At 39.2% G+C, this 19,734-nt stretch overlaps 1 protein-coding gene across 2 annotated transcripts in view; it reads right to left on the reverse strand.

Moving 5' to 3' along the window:
- LOC149154718 (uncharacterized) overlaps positions 1–13,087 on the reverse strand; it is a 161,237-nt gene extending 148,150 nt beyond the window's left edge. For both annotated transcript variants that reach the window (XM_089439200.1, XM_089439199.1), the window contains exon 1: positions 12,865–13,087. In XM_089439200.1, the coding sequence (XP_089295326.1) occupies positions 12,865–12,895 (31 nt within the window). In that variant the 5' untranslated portion in view covers positions 12,896–13,087. The remainder of the gene's footprint in view (positions 1–12,864) is intronic.
- Between the last annotated feature and the right edge of the window lie 6,647 nt (positions 13,088–19,734).

Below are 19,734 nucleotides of genomic sequence, written 5' to 3' on the forward strand. Positions count from 1 at the left end.
CATCTCTGTTAACTTCAATTCTACGACCTTCTTTTATGTAGATTCTATAAGCCTTTGATGAAAGGCTATATCCAACAAAGATACCCTTTAAACTAGTAGAGTCCAACTTCTTTCTTTTATCCTTAGGAATGTGAATGTAGGCAAGATATCCAAAAATATGAAGATGATCTACACATGGCTTCTTTTCCTGAGAATGCTTCTTTGGTGTCATATTCTCAAGAATTCTATGAGGACTTCTATTTTGTATGTATATTGTTGTCATTGTTGCTTCTCCCCATAAGAATTTTGGAAGGTATTGATCAAATATCATGGTTCTAATGCATTCTTCAATGGTCCTATTCTTCCTTTCTGCTACTCCATTTTGATTATAGGGAACTATGAGCTCCCTCTTAATACCTGCTTCCTTGCAAAAGGCTATGAGTTCCTTAGATGTATATTCACCACCATTGTCAGATCTAAGAGTCTTTATCTTTCTTTTTGTCAAGTTCTCCACTTCTTATTTGAAATCATTGAATTTTTCAAAGACTTCATCCTTAGTTTTGAGAAGATAAATCCAAGTCTTCCTAGAATGATTATCAATGAAGGTCACATAATATAGATGGCCTCCAAGAGATTTATTTGCCATTGGTCCACACACATCGGAATGAATGAGGTCTAATATTTCTTTAGACCTTGAGTCACTACTTGAAAATGGTTTCCTAGTATTCTTCCCCAAAGCACATCCCTTACATAATCCTTCATGATCCTCCTTTAAGTTGGGGATGCCTTTTACCATTTTACTTAGAGAGGGTAATATTTTGTAATGAAGGTGCCCATATCTTCTATGCCAAAGTTCAGAGCAACTAATATCAATGTGAACAAGAGCTTGAGGAGAATGTATTAAAGTTTATACAACCTTCCTTTAGGAATCCCGATCCTATCTTATTTATCTTCTAAACAAGAAATAGAAAGTAAATTCTTTTTTCAAAATTGGAACATAGAGGATGTCGTTGAGATGAAGCTTTCCACCATCTTCTAATTTCAGCGAGGTAGATCCAAGACCTTTGACTACATAGCTATTGTTATCTCCAAGCTCCACTGAATGAGATGATGATCCTTTTGATAAAGTTTGTAGTTCTCCAATTTCTCCTATCATATGTCTTGAAGCTCCACTATTAATGATCCATGCATTGTCATCATCAAATGTACCTGTAAGTGCTGCTATGAATCCTTCACTTCCGGACTCCATATTCCCAAGGGACAAGGCACTAGTCTGATTAGTTTCTCAAATTTTATCCATGTTTTCTCTCCATCAATTCGGCCCTTTCAAAGCTAAGTTAGGAAACTAGGGCTTCGTACCAATCCTTAGGCAAGAGGAATTTTGGTGGTTGGAGACCCTAAATATCAAGAGGATAGTACTTGCCACAAACTCTATCTTTTGGTCAACATCCACTTCAATTTCATCCATAAATTTCCTAGCCCTAGTTGTTTGTGCAAGAGGGAAACCATAGTTCTTCTTCCTTCAACTTAAGGGCTTCCTTGAAGGTTTCATGAGCCTTAGCATAGTTGGTATACAATGTAAGAAACATTTTCTCCTCGTACAATTTATCAAACCCTAGATCTTGTGCCCTCTTTTATAGGTCTCATCATAGAAAGTGGATTCCTTCCTTGTGAAGCCTTGGATATAAGTTGTCTTTCTTGAAGAGCTCCTAGAGAGGTCATTTCACACATTAACCATTGAATATCTATTATAAATAAACTATCTCCTACCAAGACTCCTCCCATCGGTGAAAATCCATAAAGATAAGGGGTTTTTGGTTGCGGTGACAGTGGGCCACTACCCATTGTTGCTTCTTGGTCTAGCTTATGCTTTGTGGGGTTTCTCTCTCCAACGTCTGCTAGAATTTGTAGCAACAGCCGCATACACATGCTCTTGAGCTTCCCTCAAGGTACGCTCTGCCCATTTCAACCTCTTGTTCCTAGAAGTCCAGGCCTCGATCAATGGAGCATCCTACTCCTCATCATGCTCATGTTACTTGTCCTAAACATAGTTTGGGTTCTGTAATTTGTAATGGTTGTCTCCCTTCTTTTGGTGCTTCTCGCTCCTGATCCTCTACCTCAACTAGCATTGATCCAAAAGACTTTCTGAAAGCCCTGTCCTCCTCAAATTTCACATCCCTTCGCACCATTGTTTTCCTGAGTGCAGGAATGTAGACTCTGTAAGCCTTTGAGGTTTCATTGTACCCAAAAAAAATGCCTTTCTCAACAATAGACTTGAGCTTGGTCCTCTTCTCTAGAGGAACGTGGCAATAAGACAAGCATCCGAAGATACGAAAATGCCCAATCTCTGGTTTCTTCAACCTCTATGCCTCTTCTTTGGTCATCTTCCCCAACACCAGTTGTGGAGTCCTGTTTTGCAAATAAATTGTCGTGTTACACACCACTACCTATAAGAACATAGGCAAATCATGATCATGCAGCATTGGCTTTGTTGCCCTAAGAATGGCTTTATTCTTCCTTTCTGATACTCCATTCTACTATGGGTTATATGGAACTATCAGCTCCCTCTTAATTCCAGAATCTGAACAAAACTCCTTAAATGCATTCGAGTTGTACTTGTCTCCATTGTCATATCTAAGCACTTTGATCTTTCTCCCCATCTGGTTCTCGACAAGAGCTTTAAACTCTTGAAATTGGTTGAAGGCCTCATCCTTGGTCTTCATAAAATAGATCCACGTCTTCCTGGAATGGTCAACTATGAAGGTCACATAGTAGTTGAACCCTCCAAAAGACAACTGACATGGAGCCACATACATTTGAACGAATCAAGTCCAAGATCCCCTTGGACCTGTTGTCACTTCTAGAAAACACGATCTTGGTTTACTTGCCCATGGCACACCCTTTGCACACCTCATGTTAATATGTAATGAAAGCTGGAAGACCTGCTACAACCTCCCTAAGCACTCTGAGTGCTCCATGCTGCAAGTGTGTCATCCTCCTATGCCATAACTCCCCCAAGTCATATGTTGTTGGTGTTATTCACCAATGATTTGTCTAAACTGAAGTTTGTACAACGTGTTCCTTCTTACTCCAAGCAATTTTGTTGTGTTGAGGTTTGACACCTCAAGACAAATATACACCTTCCCCTTCCGAAAAGTCACCACATAACCCTTGTCCTCCAATGCTGAAACAGAGATCAAATTCTTCTTTAATCCTAGAACATACAACACATCCTTCACCAGTAAAGGCTTCCCAGACTCCCTTTGAAACTTGACAATTCCATTGCCTACTAGCTTGTACTTGGCATTGTCACCAAGTTCAATGTGGAAATCCAAATTGTGCTCCTTTAGACTGGTAAAGTAGCCTCGCACTCTGATCATGTAACACATGTGACATGAAGCACCAATATTAATGTACCACACATTGGTGGCCATTGAACTAGAGAGACATAGGATAAGTGAAAACCCATCCTCAAATCTATTGCAAACTCGTCCATCTCAGCTATAGCAATGACCTACTTCTTTTGTTTGTTCTTTTTCTTGTTAAGGCATAGGCTGGCATAATGTCATGGCTGGTGGCAAGCAAAACATTTTACTTTGTTGATGTCTAACTTCTTTTTCTTACCCTATGAGGTAGCTCCTTCAATAGAGCCTTTCTTGGCCTTTCCCTTGCTCTTGGATGCTAGAAGTCTATTCCTCCTCACCTTTCTTCTTTTAGTCTCCACATTGAGACCCTTCTCGAATCTCTACCTATATGAATCATCCCAACACATTTCTCATGTGGGAAGATGTTCTCATCCAATGATGTAGTTAACAAACACATCCCATTGTTTCGTAAATCCATTCAAGGCTATATGCACCAATTCAGTGTTTAGAACTATCTCCCCTACGACTACCATCTCATCTTGTACCTGCATGAACCTAATAAGTTAAGAAGCCACACTTTCTCCCTTGGACATTTTGGTGATGTGAAGTTTGTCCCTTAGAACCATCTCTTGGTTCTAGTTACCACTCTGGTACAATTTTGTGAGTGCATCCCACATCTCCTTTGTTGTCTTCTCTGACAAATGGGGAATCAGGTGATCTTTTACCCCATCCAAGATGATCCTCTATGCCCTAGATTTTTTCACCTCATGGAGGTCTAAGGCAATAGAACCTGAGGTAGGCACAACCACTGTGGAGCTGACAAAGCTCCATGACTTGTTCTCCCAGAGAATTGTAATTTGAACTTTCCACTGGAGATAATTTGAGGTTCCTTCTAATCTATCATTGTACCTAACACTAGTTGCCATGGTAAATCAAAGCCTTGATTAGTTGTTGCTAAAGACCACGAACCCCTTTGAGCTTGAACTTGTGCAACGCTTGAATTTCTTTCAGAGGCTTGGCCTTGATACCATGTTACTTTTTCAAAATCCAACAAATGATTTAATGTGCCAATAAATTTTATACCGAGATTTTAATTTCGCAAAAAACTCAAATCTGAATTCACGCACAAAAATACTATTGAGCTTGTTTGGAGCTATGGGGTTGGCTTGTAACCCCTTTTCTTCCATATCAAACTTGTGTAGGGGTTTGTAGGATAATATTATTGTGTAAAGTGAAGGGATAAACCCCGTAGAGATAGAGGATCCCTACACTCTTTTCATTCATGATCACACTTGAAATTTTGGCCCTCTCTTCTATGGCATTATTTAGCCTAGTCTTTTTTGCTACTGTGGAGATGTGATTTTTATGGAGCATTTGCTATTGGAGATTGGAGATTGGTGTACTAGAGATGCCTTTTTGGGATAGAAAGAAGTTATTTTCCTAGAAGAAATTGTATGTGTTGTTTTTCATTATTTTGCATGTAAATAAATTAATACTAGGGTTTCTTATTGATCCACAACTAAAAGCATATTATTTGGAGAAAATCTTGGTTGAATTTTGCATGTTAAATATTTTCTCCATTGATATCCATAGAAGAACTCCCAGCATGCCTCTTCTATTTCATTTTTGCCCTCACGAAAAAGATAGTTAGAACTTAGGGTTTTATAAAGTCGAAAATACATTTTTCACCCCTTACAACAATCAATTGCCTTTTTTCTTTAAAATTTGCCTTAAGACTAAGCACTAGTAAAAAAATTGTTGATCAAAATTCTTCAAAATGAAATTTTTTTCTTCCTTTTATACTTCCTAGGGCTTCTAAGGCAAGCTGCTAGGGCTTTTTCCTAGGGCCGAATTGTTTCTAATCCTTTGTGGATGCATGTTAGACAATGTTGACCTAAGTTTTATCTCCCTCTACCTTCTTAAGGCGAAATCTAATTTTTATGGTGGTAAATTTTCTCATAAGAGGGTTAACGTCATGCTTCTTAGTGGAATTTGTGCCTTGGAAACCCTAACCCTAGTTGCTTCAACTTGAAGCCTATTTACGATTTGCTCTTTTGCTTTGTTGATCCAATATTCAAGTGAACCCTTTCTTGAACTTCTATAGGTCTAAGAATTTATTTATCAATGCATATCAAGAAGCCCTAACTTATAGAAGCCTTTATCTTGTCTAGGTACATGATACATTGCTCCCTTATCAAGAAGAACTAGGTCTTGTCCAACATAGGGTATCTATACCTAGCCTATTTAAAACGGCTTGAGCCTTGCACATAGATTATCCTTATAGGTGAATATGGGGAAGCCTCCCTCAAGGTAAAATTCCACTAAAGAGTAGGAGGAGAATTATTGAGGTGACAATATCTCTTGATTGTTGCTACAAGGTCTAGCCCTTGCCTTGTGAACGCCATCACAAGGCTTGCTAGATTTTCCGACAACACGCACTGAGAGACAAACTAATAACAACCTTACTTTTGATTCCACATCAATGTGAACTTAGGGGACTAACCTTCCTTCTCAAAGACCTCAATGGCAATGTCAATCCAAATCCCATATCAACAATTAGATGCATTCACCCAAACCCCAGTAGCAAGTGACCCCTTCCATGCAATAATCCAATCTATAGTCTAGATCATCTTCTAACTCCTAAAACTCTCTTCTATCTTGAGTTTTCTCTGCTCGATCGTGGACGTTAGGGGAACTAGCTCTAGCAAACCCTAATACACCTACATTATTTGTACTCCATATTTTGAATCCATTCCCATTGTACATGCCACTCCCAGATCTTACTTTCTACTTTCAAAGTTTGGTTTTCAAGCATTAGCTTAAATCAGCAAAGTTACTTTCTCCGACTTGATTTTTATAGAAGTCATCTTTGTGCTCCACTTTGTATTGACATCATTGAATTTAGCAATCTTATTGTCCTACTTTAGTGATCATTTGTTGGATGATAAAAAACTATCTTATCTTATTATCATATCTAACACACCTTTGGACTCAAGAAATAATGCATTGATTCAATGTCCTTCATGTCAAATTCTTATGCCAACTCAATCTTGCACCCTATAATAAGCTTCTTTAAACTCCTTGCATGTATCAAGTCATCCACATATTGGCCCAAAACAAATTGACCGAATCCATCAAATAAATACTAAAAATTAGGATTTATTATTGTTTTGCTGAAGTGAAAAGAGATTTGATCCCTCTAGGCACTGGGTAGATCCATAGTTTATATGGATCTAGGCTAGTTTAATTTCTCCATTTAGATAGGCTACATTCCACATGGATACCATGGGCCATTTTTATTTTTATTCTTATTTTATTTTTTAAGTGTTATTTTTATCTCGTTATTTTTACTTATTTCTGTTTTATTTTGACCAAGTTAAAAAGTTTACACTACATTACGTTAATCTTTTTATTTTATTTTATTTTATTTTTATTTTTATGTAATTTTACTTAGTCAAAATGCTAAACATTACATTACAACGTCGCTACCATATTGCACTGGAGAGTGCCTCTTGGCGCAAAAAATTAGGATTTGTCATTGTTTTGTTGAAGCTCAATACACATCAATCCTTAGGTACCAAGCATAGGGTGCCTACTTCAACGCACAAAGGGCTTTCTTCAATCTACACACAAGTAAATTGCACAAGCACTTCAAACCCTCTTGGTTGATTAATGTATACTTCTCCCTCAATCAAGCCATTCCAAATGGCTCTCTTAACATCCATCTAATATAGCTACAACCAAAAATAGATGTTAAAGACACAATGGTCCTCATAGGAGTATACTCGGCACAATGTGCAAAGGCATCGTCATAATGGACTTCCCCTCTCTAGGAAAATCCTTTAGCTACAAATTGATCCTTGCACTTCTCTATGTTATCATCAACTGCATGCTTCACCTTGTATGATCACATGGAATCAACCATTAATTTCCCCTCTGGTCTCAACATAATCTGCCACACATCATTCTTCATGATGGAGTTATGCTCCACCATGGCATCCCACCATACCTGCACATTTATCTCCTCCTCATAATTAGAAGGCTTTGCATCAATGATGGAAGACATCTATGCAACACAACTGGAAATTTATTAGGAGGGTGGCTTGCCCAAAAAGAAGTCATTATGCAACAACTTACTCCTCTACCTCTTGCAATGCCTATGTAAGACACCTCAATATCCTAGCTATCATGGGTGGTAAAGTTATCTCTATACCTATAACAAAACCTATTTGACCTAAACCAAGAGTCCTTGAAATATGTGGATCAACATTTGGAGTAGCAAGTGTTGTCTCCTCCTCCATCACTGTTGGGAGCCCTAAGACTTACAAGTTTTAAACTTTTAAAGTGAGACAATGCATACAAATTCTTCAGCAATATAGACAAAGCAACAATGATATACATGCAATACATAGAATTTACCCTAGAAACACTTAACCAAAAAAACCATCGAACCTTAGAATCGCACCCCTATCTTCTTCATTGCATTTACTTTACTATACATAATACAATATTTAGGTATTTCGCAACATCTAAAATCCTAATCCATTAACCCAAATTAGACTACAGTCCTAATCCATTAACCTAGATTAGATTACAGTGGGCCAAAAAACCATTGATCGAAATAGCCCAAAAGCAACACCACCCCTCACCAAAAAACAAAACATTGGGGGTAGCCCGACGCATACATACGTGTAGAGATAACCATGCAAAGAATATAACACATTCCCAACAAGACTTGGAAGACCATGCATCCCATTAACCTTGACATCTCAACCTACTGTTATCTTTCTCTGAAATGGAACATAGATCCTGTAAGCCATAGAGGACCCATTGTAGTCAACTATAATACCATTCCAGATACAGGGCTTAAGCTTTGTCCTCTTCTCTTTTCGTACGTAAGTGTAAATTAGATTCATAAACACTTTGAAATGAAAAACATGTAGTTTCTCCCCCGTGAAGGCCTCCATTGGAGTCTTGTCCTTCAACATCCTGTGAGGACATCTATTAAATATGTAGATTGCAATACAACTTGCTTATGCCTAAAGGAACAAGGATAGATCTACGATATGAACCATAGAGTTAGCATTCTCTACTATCCACATGTTCTTTCTCTCAACAACCACACGTTGTTATAGGTTGTAAAGGTGACATGAACTCCCTATTGATCCCTTCTTTTTTGCGAAAGGAATCAAGATCATTAGAGGTATACTCCCATCCATTGTTCGATCTCAATACATTGAGCGTCCAACCTACCCAGTTCTCAACAAGAGCTTTAAAGTGTTGGACCCTACTAAATCATCAATGGAAGTAACACAGTATATTATATATCAATGAAGCTAATGACATGGATCCATAAACATCTAAATGGATCAAGAGTCCTTTTTGTTTTATGCTCACTACTTGGGAAAGTAGCCTTGTCATGCTTGTCAAGTGCACATCCCTTACACACTCCTTTCTTCTCCACCTTGAAGTCAAAATATCAAACCGCCATATCCTTCAAAAGAAGTACGGAACTATAGTCAAGTGAACAAATCTTTTGTCCCAAAGCTCGCAAAGATTGTTGTTGCTAGTCAACAAGGCTCTCTACTTCACTGGATTTACTAGCAATCTTTAAAATCCACCTCCCTAACAGCTCTAACCAAAACTTGACCAAGATCAAGGTGTCGACTTCTAATGATAACTTCTTGATCATCAAACTCAACCCCACACTTCAGATCTACTAGGCAAGAAACCAAAAGGATATTTTTAGTAATACCAAGAACATTTAATATTTTGTGTATATCCATAACTTCTCCAATTCACATGTGAAATGAGATAGACCCTAACTCAGTCATTAGGTACTTGCTATCATCAAACTCCACCTACATGCCAATAGTTTGTTCCTCTCACTTGAAGAAGTTTGATCTGTTTGAAATCACATGTCTCAAGGCTCCATTGTCAACCTAGGTCACAAGGTTCATCAAACTTCAAACTTGATGTTCAAAATTTGGCAAACCTAAAAATAAACTTTGAGGTTCAATGAACCTCGTTGCCGTTAACCAAGTCTATAGCTCAAAACTCATAACTTCATGTCACAACTCAAGTTTGTAATCAATCCTTGCAGATTCCATGTCCATGATAGCATTTTTTATGTTTATTGATATTGATTTCTTACTATTTTATGCTCCATTTCATTTTAAAGTTAATATATGTATATATATAGAAAATGCATATAGGCAAAACTAATGGCGAACCTCAAAAAAATTTGAACTCAAATTGGACCTAATCATTGCCAAATCGATACCATGTGACTTAGCTATCAACATACAACCCAACACCCAAAATTGTGTTGATGGGAAGGTATGACAAGCCGAGCAATAAACTCATCCACTAAGTCCCCCGTTGCAACAATATAATCTCTCACATTCTAAAGATTTCTAGACTAGCACATTCTCGATTGGGTCCCCGCTGCAATAATATCAGCTTTCAATTTCGATATCTTAATGAGATAGAATGCTATCGTATTCGTTTTGCTCATACAAGTAGAGGTGAGCTTGTTCTTCAAGAGCATCTTCTTGGATACATTCACACTCTACGACAAAGGTAGAGTTCTAAAGTGCACCAAATGGGCAAATGGTGAGACTTTGAGTTTCTCCTCAGCCTCCCTCCTTGGGAGGCCAACCAATATTATCGAGACTGACTCGACAATATCGGTTCGTACATCAAGCTACACGTTCTTAGAGTGTTGGAGAGATTAGCTACAAACAAATTCGAAGTAGAGTACTTCTCACCCATCAAACTACTTCCCAAACCTAGAGGAGCAGATAGAGGTCCATTGAAAGTTTCTTTCTTTTGACCTCAAATGTTAGAAGTATCCCTCGCTCATGCATCCCCCAAGATCATATAGACAAAGTCCTCGATGGTTCCAAAGGGCTCAAATAATGAGCCAGTGTTCTATTTGCGTCCTTCACATTTAGCCATCAAACTCAGAAGACCTTAACATCATCGGCCTCATCGTTCGATCTCTCTCTCTCTCTCTCTTGCTCTCTCTCTTTCACTCTCTCTCTCTATTGACAAGTTCTTGAGTTGTCCAAACTCACTCAGTGTTCTGTATGACCATACCTTTGTCACAATTTTATATATTTGGTATGATGTTATACTTATGTAGGTTTCTTTCTTATAGAATTTTTTACATTTCTAGGAGTTGTGCTTGCATTCCCACATTGTATTCATATTGGTTGTAGTCTTCAATCCAATTGACCTAATTTTGTGGTCATTTGTTGAGCATTAATATAATTATCTTATATTATCTACTACAAGGTTACCAAGGCATCATATATATCTTAGGAAGTCTTTTTCTTGATGATAAGGAGATTAGGCGATCCTTCACCAAACCCACCAATATTCGCTTTAGCCTTTGCATTTATTGCCTTCATATTGTGTTTTGCCAAATCCTTAGGATTTGTAGGCAATGCAACCCCCTTCTCCACAAAGTACCGTAAGTTTACCATTTCTAGGAGGTTCTGCAATCGCCACTTCATAGCACAAAGTTGGAAGCTCCCTCCAATAAGTGACTCTCTTGCATGCTAGGAGGTGTCATTGCTACAAATGCTTCGAACAAGCTATAGTCTATAATCATTAACCCATAACCCTTCTCGAGTCCAGATGTCAATCACTAGCACAATTATGCTTTGATCACTAAACTTGGACAGACTGCCCACTAAAACCCTCTTACAACTCTATACTCCAAACAACTTGCCTCTCCATACATAGAATCTGGAAGATTTCAAAAACTTTGCACTAAAGCAATTCCTAAAAACACTAGAATCTATACAGATTGCAGCAGTATATAACAAAAACTCATTAGATGGACTGTCAAAACCTTTACTGCTCACTGCTAAACTGAATCAATTAACCTATAGCCCTGCCTTCTCCTTTATAGATTGGGAACAAGAGTAGGTACTATAAATCTGGACACGTAGAACAGCACCTCAACTGGAGATTCTGTGAGGCATGAAAACATGCATCCTCCTAGAGATCTACGCCCTCAACTGCATCCACGCACCTTACTAAATAAGCAAAAATTAGACAACTGTTTAATAAAACTGAAGCTACAACATACAACTACAGGCACCCTCTTTTACTCATAAACAACATATGCAAACCATAGAGGATATCATTATCCCTTCCTATCTATGGCTCGTACAGGCATTCATGCATGTGCACTCAATGGTGGAATCCTACAAAAGTAGGGGTGCACCCTCTACTCTACTCTACTGCTGCGCCCTCATCTTCAGACCATCATTTCCTTCCTGTCTATAGCTGGTGCATGCATGCACCCTCAACGCCGGAATCCTACAAAAGTAGTGGTGCACCCTAATCTTCGAATCATCTTGCTACATAGAAATCAATGTTGTACGGATCTGCTGAGTGTATCATGCTGCTGTAACTAAAGTGCGTAGATCTGCAACACGTGTGCCCATCCGTGTAGAAGACTATCCGGGATACACTAGTATAACATTATGCACCTTGAGATTGAGAAGCTCGCATCCATGTTCACTACACCCAATGCAATGTCTAGATTCAACGCAGAGTTACACACAAACCTATAGAATGCACCTCAATTCTGTCGGTTCAAATTTTTCAGAACTTGAATTGCCAAATCTGTATAGTCCAAAGCAAACTTCGGTAATCAAAATCTCTCATCCACGACAACTTAGTAGCTCCAGTTTGGGTTCTTCTTGCATGTTATGTCTGATTCACCTACATGACTTGTCCACAGCACTTGCAGTAAAAGATATGTTGATATGAAAACGGTAAGGAATTGCCTCTTTGGACAATGCAGCAGCAGAGACTACTGGCATGGCCCACGAAATTCAAAATTCCTCCATGTGACCAGAACATGCATTGCCAGGCTATTACAAAAACCTAGCGGAGACAAGCGCCTCGCATCTGTAGGCCTCGGAACCAAACAGGCTGGAGTAAGCGATGCAGCTTAAATATTTATAGCAAATCATTTCCTGGATACCTATAAATATATGCGTGCACAGATTAAACTATTTCCATGTCCCTTGTCAAATCAAGTCTAGTCATTTGAGTATCTGCGATTGGATAGAATATTGTGAGGGTTTTAGTCATTCGATTACTGACATCCTCGAAGAAAGAGAGCAGTGATGGCTTGAAAGACTGGTAATCATGAACTCGAATTCAAAAAGACTTTGTTTATTTCGGGCCGATATCGTGCTTAACAGGAAAAGCTGACGAGATAAAACCCTAAAGCTGAGAATATATTAACCTTGTATGCCAATGTTTGGTAACCAGCTGAGGAAATAAAAACGAGATTTAGAACATTAGACCAGCTGCCACAATAAGGCGTTGAATTTAATTTAACGTGGGGATTCACCACTGAATCTATTTAAAACAAACAGCTGTATGAATTCACTCTGAGACACACAGCAATGCAGTGCCCAGTAAATCCAGGAAAACAAAATTGGAAAAAAGAGAAGAATGGAGTATGAATGTTTATCAAGAACTCGCATACCATTGATCAATGCAGGAGCGGCTGTCGCCATTGATATTTTGGCTTTAGAGATTTGTACTGCAATACCTCGATCCTCTGCTATGCCTTCTGAACTGTAAAAAGACCAGATATGACGAGAAATAGAAATTTGAAATATAAAATGTAAACCTCCGCTGGCCACGAAGTGGCAGGTGGGAAGTAGATAGGTTAGGTATGTGATTAATGAGAATGGACTGTGTGTAGATACAAATCAATTTTGTGTTAAGATGTGTTTGAAATGTATATATTAGTGGTTAGGGACGGGCTACTCTTTATGGAGAAATTTAAGTTTATATTTAAATATGTGGGTTGTGTAAAGTTTTTCTTATCGAGAAATTTAAGTTTATATTTAAAAATGTGGGTTGTGTATAGTTTTTCTTCATCTTGTATTATTTTAAAAGAAGAAAAATCTACATAATTAATTATATCTAAATAATTAGATTTTTTTTTTTCTAAAATAGTTGTAGATCGTATTATTGGAATTTAAAAGAGACAAAGTACCCACGGCAAGTAAATAGATTAAGTATGTGGTTAATGGGAATAGGTGAAAGATTTTATTCCAAAATGTATAGATATATATTAATTTTTGTATTAATAAAGTTATATTTGTTATTTTAAAATAGTTTCATGATTGAAATATGGTATTAGTATGTAAAAAACTTTAAGTTTAAATTTTGATATGTGTATGGGTTTTGTATATAAAGGAAGGTGTTGAATTAAGTATGTGGTTAATGGGAATAGGTGAAAGATTTTATTCCAAAATGTATAGATATATATTAATTTTTGTATTAATAAAGTTATATTTGTTATTTTAAAATAGTTTCATGATTGAAATATGATATTAGTATGTAAAAAACTTTAAGTTTAAATTTTGATATGTGTATGGGTTTTGTATATAAAGGAAGGTGTTGAATTTTTTGAAGCTTTAGTTTATTTATTAATAAAGTAATATTTATTATTAAATAAATATAAATCAAATCACATTTATAATGTATATTATAGTTTAGTAGTTCGTATGGTATATTTTTAAGAAAAAAAAAAAAAAAAAATCAAATTTTGACATGTGTATAATTTTTGTATATATGTGTGGGGAAGGTGTTTGACTTTTCAAAGCTTTAATATATTTTAAGAAGTCTGAAATAAATTGTTTTTTCGTTAATGTTTGGTTTAACTGGAAATAGTATTACAGCTTCTAAATGGTTTCACTATGCAAGGCAACTCTATGAGCATGATCTCAAGGTTGACCCTTCCTCTTGGTCGACACTGATACTAAACTCTTCACGATGCAAGAGGTAGAGATGGGTATCAAGAAGTTGGGTGTTGGAAAAGCAAAAGACCTAGCTGAACTCCAAACAAAATATCTAAAGTGGGGTTCAAATATTCTTGCACCTCACATTACAAAAATTTTCAACAACATCATACAACAGGGGCTCCCCATAGATTGGACAACTAGTCTGGCAATACCTCTTTTCAAGAGCAGCGATGTCTATAATCCCTCCAATTATAAGACTATAATGATAAACCCTTTGTTTGCAAAGGTATTTGGAAGCATGTTAGAAAAAAAAAATAGCAAGTGGCCATAAGAAAGAGATAAGTGTGCTAAAGGGCAAGTAGGTTTTAGACCTAAACATTCCATAGTTGATCATTGTATGACTTTAAGGCACATCATTGAAAAAGTTTGGGAGAAAAAGGAAGAAGTCTTTTGTTGCTTTGTTGATTTCAAAAAGCGTTTGACACGGTTCCTAGGGATAAGCTTTGGCACATAATGGAGAAACTTAGGGTTCCTAAACATTTGAGAGCAGTTGTGCATAGGCTGTATGAAGAGGTGAAAGCCAAAATTAAAACTTCAGCAAGCATTTCTGAAAGTTTTAGAGGCAATATCGGGGTCAAGCTAGGTTGCCCATTGTCTCCCACCCTTTTTGGTTTATATATAGACAAGCTTGAGGAGTGGTTAAATTCGCAAAGGGGTGATGGTATCTATTTGGTCAAGTTTGTTATAAGGCTTCTTTTGTATGTAGATGACCTTATTTTGATTGCTAAATCGGCTCTTGGTTTGCAAGAGCACTTACTATTCCTTAAGCGTTTTTGTAGAAGTGTGGGGATGCAAGTCAATATCAGAAAAACAAAAGTAGTGGTTTTCTCTAAAAAAATAAAACATAACTAGCATAAGTTCTACTTTGAAGGCAACATTCTGGAAGAAGTTGTGGATTACAAATACCTCATAATTGAGTTCAACAAAAATCTAATTTGGGATGGTTGTAGAAAGAAAATAACTTCGGGGGCTTGGAAAGCATTTTATGCTTTTTAAAATAGGTGTAGAGAGGCAGAGTTATGGGACTAGAAAACCACTCAAACTCTTTTTGGGTTTCTACTGATGCCAGTGATTCTCTATGGTTGTGAACTATGGGCCCGAAGTACATCCGACATGCACTGGAAACAAATTGAGAAAATTTAGAAGCGTTTGAATACAAACAAATTCAGGATTAAAAGTGCAATTCCTTATGTTGTCTTGTTAAGTGAAACAAGGATTGCTCCTATTGAAGCAATTTCTATGGTGCGATTCATAAGGTATTTTTAAAAAATTGAGCAAATGGAAGAGGGTAGATGGCCTAAGGTTGTCTTTAATGACATATTGTGCAACGGTAAAAAGACTTGGATGCAGCAAAATAACAAATGGTCTAGTAAATGGGGTATTTGCTTGAACATGTGTCCCATAAACAACAAAGAAATAAAAGCTTTTGTTATAGATAAGTTACACAAGCATGCTTGGGATAAGGAGCTAGGAAGAAATAAAAATAAAATATATTGAATTGTTTAATCCCTCTCATTATCATCAACCAAAAGCATACATAGAGGTCAATATCTCTTGGAGAGTCGATAGCATCTCACGCGAAAGAATCCCACGATTGGGGTTTTTGGCTCGCGAGGAGACCTACTCTGCATCCGCTGCGCTCGAGTCCAGCCTCGGCCCTGCGGCCGCCTCAGTGGCTCCCTGCGCGGATCCTTCTTACTCGGTGTTCCATTCTGACGATCCCTCCCCAATTTATCCCCCAACCTGCGCGGTGTCCCTCCTTTCTCTGGGTTGGACCGAGGACTATGAGAGCTGAAGCCTGAGCAAGCTCGCCCCGCCCGAGCTAAGCCGGCGGTGATATGGAACCGTCATCGCCTCACCGTTCTGCTGCAGAGGCGTTCATTAAACTGGTGGAATCTCTCCCAAAGAAGAAAGCAACTAAAGCCGCGAAGTTTGTCAAGCGTCTAGATGATATTCCTGAGATTGAGCTCCCTCTTGAGGGGCCGATTCAGGTTGCCCTCTCACTGGCAGAGAGAGCTTTGGTCGGGCAGTTCACTGGACTCTGGCCCTCCCCCAAAACCACGGAGAGCTGGGTAGCAAGGAATTGGGCACCGCTGATCAACAACAGAGTCACTTCATACTTTCTAGGGAAGGGTTTCTTCCTCTTTGAATTCGCTGAAAAGGAGGATAAGGAACTGATATTCCGTAATGGACCCTATTTCATGGGTCCTCAAGGGTTGTATCTCAACAAGTGGATGCCTGACTTCGATCCAGCAGTCGATGTTCCCACAGCCGTCCCAGTGTGGGTTAGACTGCCCAACCTGCCAATGCACTGCTGGAACTAGGAGTCCCTCAAACACATTGGGAATACATTGGGCAAGTTTATAGATCGAGCCAACAGCGAAGATCAATTTGATTGCGCTCGAATCTGCGTCGAAGTGGATCTTGAGGTGGGCTTGCCTGAAGCAATAAAGATAAAGGTTGGAAATTGGGTGCATCTCCAAAAGTTGGATTACGAGCAGCTTCCGTTTAAGTGCAGAAAGTGCCATGTCTATGGTCACTTTGCCCGTGGCCGCCCAAAGAATAGTGAAGGGGAGAAAAACAAGGAGGAAGGATGGACACAGGTCAAAAGGACCAAAAACGCTCATAAAAACCCTAGATCCGGAAATAAAAACGATAAGGCCCCCCAGCCAGGCCCTGCGACTCAAGCTTCCCCCATGGAAGATCAAGGTAACAAATTCACGTTGTTAAGCTCAGCATCAGAAGACCCTCAAGAAATAGAGATTCAGAAGGAAGCATCGCCCCACAAGGAGGTCCCCTCGGGATCAAAGCAAGCTGAACCTAACTCAGACAAGCAGAAAGACATACCCACAGAAGAGGCCGAGGAAGAGCAAGGATCGGAGGATTCAGAAGAGGAAGGTGAAATAGGGGATTCACACACCTCGGCTAGAAGATCATTGAGAGGCCGCAAATCAGCTCGCGAGAAAAGAGAACAGGAGACTTATAAAGACAAACTACAAGGAAGCCAACCAACCCTTGAGAAACTCTTGGCAAAAACTCCGAAGATGACTAGAAACCAGTACCAGAGCTCTAAAGGAGCTCCCCACTCAAAAAGCAAGTGATGAAGATCGTCTCCTGGAACTGTAGGGGTATGGGGAGCAGAACAAAAGAAGAAGTGTCAAAAGCCTGATAAGAACTGAATCTCTTGATATACTCCTCATCCAGGAGACAAAAATGGAGGATAAGTCCTTCCTCCATACAGTCAGAAATCTGTGGAAAAGAAGTGAAGGGCAAGCTGTTTCAGCCCGCGGTGCGTCAGGAGGACTGGGCACCCTCTGGAATGCAAATAAAGTTTCAAAGATCAAAGATGTCGCCAACACCCATTGGCTACTCACCAAGCTGCAACACGTGGATTCAAATGAGACCTTCTTCCTCTTCAATGTGTATGTTCCAACCAGCGCAGGTGAGAAAAAGAGCTGTTGGGATTCCATCAGAAATATGGCAGATTCGGAAGATTTAAAGAATGTCATCATCGCAGGGGACCTTAATCTAACCCTCTCTCTGGCTGAAAAGCGTGGAGGAAGCATTGTAAGGGATCCGGCGCGAGAATGGGTTGAGGATCTGCTTCAGGACTGGGACCTGATTGACATAAAACCCTCGTCGGGCAAATACACCTGGTCCAACAAAAGACTCGGTCCGGGGCACATCGCTGCAAGGTTAGATCGTTTTTTTGTTCAAAGTTCTTTTCTTCTCCTTGGATTAGATTCTAGAATGCATATTCTTCCATGTAGTGTATCTGACCACAGACCCATCAAGCTCGATCTACTGGCACACATGAATCAAGGCCCCATTCCATTTAAATTCAGTCCCCTCTGGGTTAAAGAACAGACCTTCGTGCAACTAGTAAAAGATACTTGGAAGTAACCAGTCAACGGTTCTGCCTTCTTTGTATGGGAGTAAAAGCTCAGGAGAGTGAAAGTTGCTTTGAAATCTTGGGCCAAATCGCTTCCTAAACCAGCAGTGGAAAGGAAAAAGATCCAAGAATGCCTTGAGATTCACCATACGAAGTCGGAAAATGAAGAAATCACAAAAGAAACTCTAGATAAGGAAGTCGAGCTACAAGGAAAAATTCTCAAGGCAAGTTTGGCCGAGGAAGAGTACTGGAGGATCAAATCCCGTAGGCTTTGGCTCAAGGCTGGAGACAGAAACTCCTCCTTCTTCCACAAGCAAGCCCAAGCCCAAAAAAGTTTCAACTCCATCTCAGAAATCAAGGAAGAGAATATAAGCCACAAAGACATGCAAAGTATAAAAAAGGTTGCATAGCTCCATTTCAAAACGTTGTATAATGAAGAAGAGGGCCATGGGTTTGCATTAAATTCTGTGGATGAGGTACCTTCTCTGATCACTACCAGAAAGAAGCAGTATTTGGAAGCAAAAGTCACCAGCAATGAAATAAAAATCGCTCTCTTTGCAATGGAGCCAGATAAGGCTCCAGGGCCGGATGGCTTCACAGCTAGATTCTTGCAGAGCTGTTGGCAGATAGTGGAAAAAGACTTATGCAGAATGGTGAGGAAATCTCAAGCATGTCAGAAAATTGGGGGAAGCACCAACTCAGCTTTCCTGGCCCTTATTCCTAAGGAAAAAGGTGCCAACTCCTTCTCCAGATTTCGCCCTATTTCCCTCTGCAATATAGGCTATAAGTTGATAACAAAAGTAATTGCAAACAGATTAAAAACCATTCTTCCTGACATCATCCCCGAGAATTAGGGAGGCTTCATCCAGGGAAGGCAGATTGTTGACAATTTTATTCTGGTCCAAGAGGCGATTCATTCAAGTCTGAATCGGAAAGAGAAAGGAATGGTTATTAAACTAGACCTTGAAATTGCCTTTGACAGGGTAAGACACAGTTTCTTGTTCGAGGTCCTCCACAAATTTGGCTTTGGACTCAAATTCATCAATTGAATCAAAGCTTGTATCAGTGAGCCCTGGATTGCCCCTTTGGTAAATGGGAGGGCAACTGACTTTTTTAAAGCCACTAGAGGGTTGAGACAAGGGTGCCCCCTTTCCCCCTTGCTCTTTGTCCTCCAAGCTTCTGTCCTAAGTTTCCTTCTAATCAAAAAGCAGAATGACCAAGAAATAATGGGACTGAGCATTGCAAGAGGTGTAAAAAACATAAACCATGCCCTATTTGCGGATGACTCTCTTCTGCTGGGTGCTGCCTCCTTGTCCACGGCTAATCATTTCAAAGAAGTGCTGGATGCTTACTGTGAAGGCTCAGGAAGCAGAATTAACAAAGGCAAATGTCACATTTACTGTTGGAACTCTTCTCCCAGATTCCTCCAAGCTATCTCCAACTGCTTTGGTTTCGCAGCCTCCTCTTCCTGGACCTCTTTCAAATATTTGGGGCTCCCTGTTTTCCAAAAAAGGGCCCTCAGCAAAGATTGGATGTCGTTATTGGAAAAATTTAAGCTTAAAATTCACACCTGGGGCTTCAATTGGCTCAATCTGGCTGGAAAGACAGTGCTGGTCAAAGCTGTCTTGAACAGCCTTCCTACTTACCA

The sequence above is a fragment of the Pinus tabuliformis genome, chromosome 9 (assembly GCF_031772625.1).
Source record: "Pinus tabuliformis cultivar Carrire ecotype Pingquan chromosome 9, CPIR1, whole genome shotgun sequence".
Taxonomy (NCBI): Eukaryota; Viridiplantae; Streptophyta; class Pinopsida; order Pinales; family Pinaceae; genus Pinus; species Pinus tabuliformis.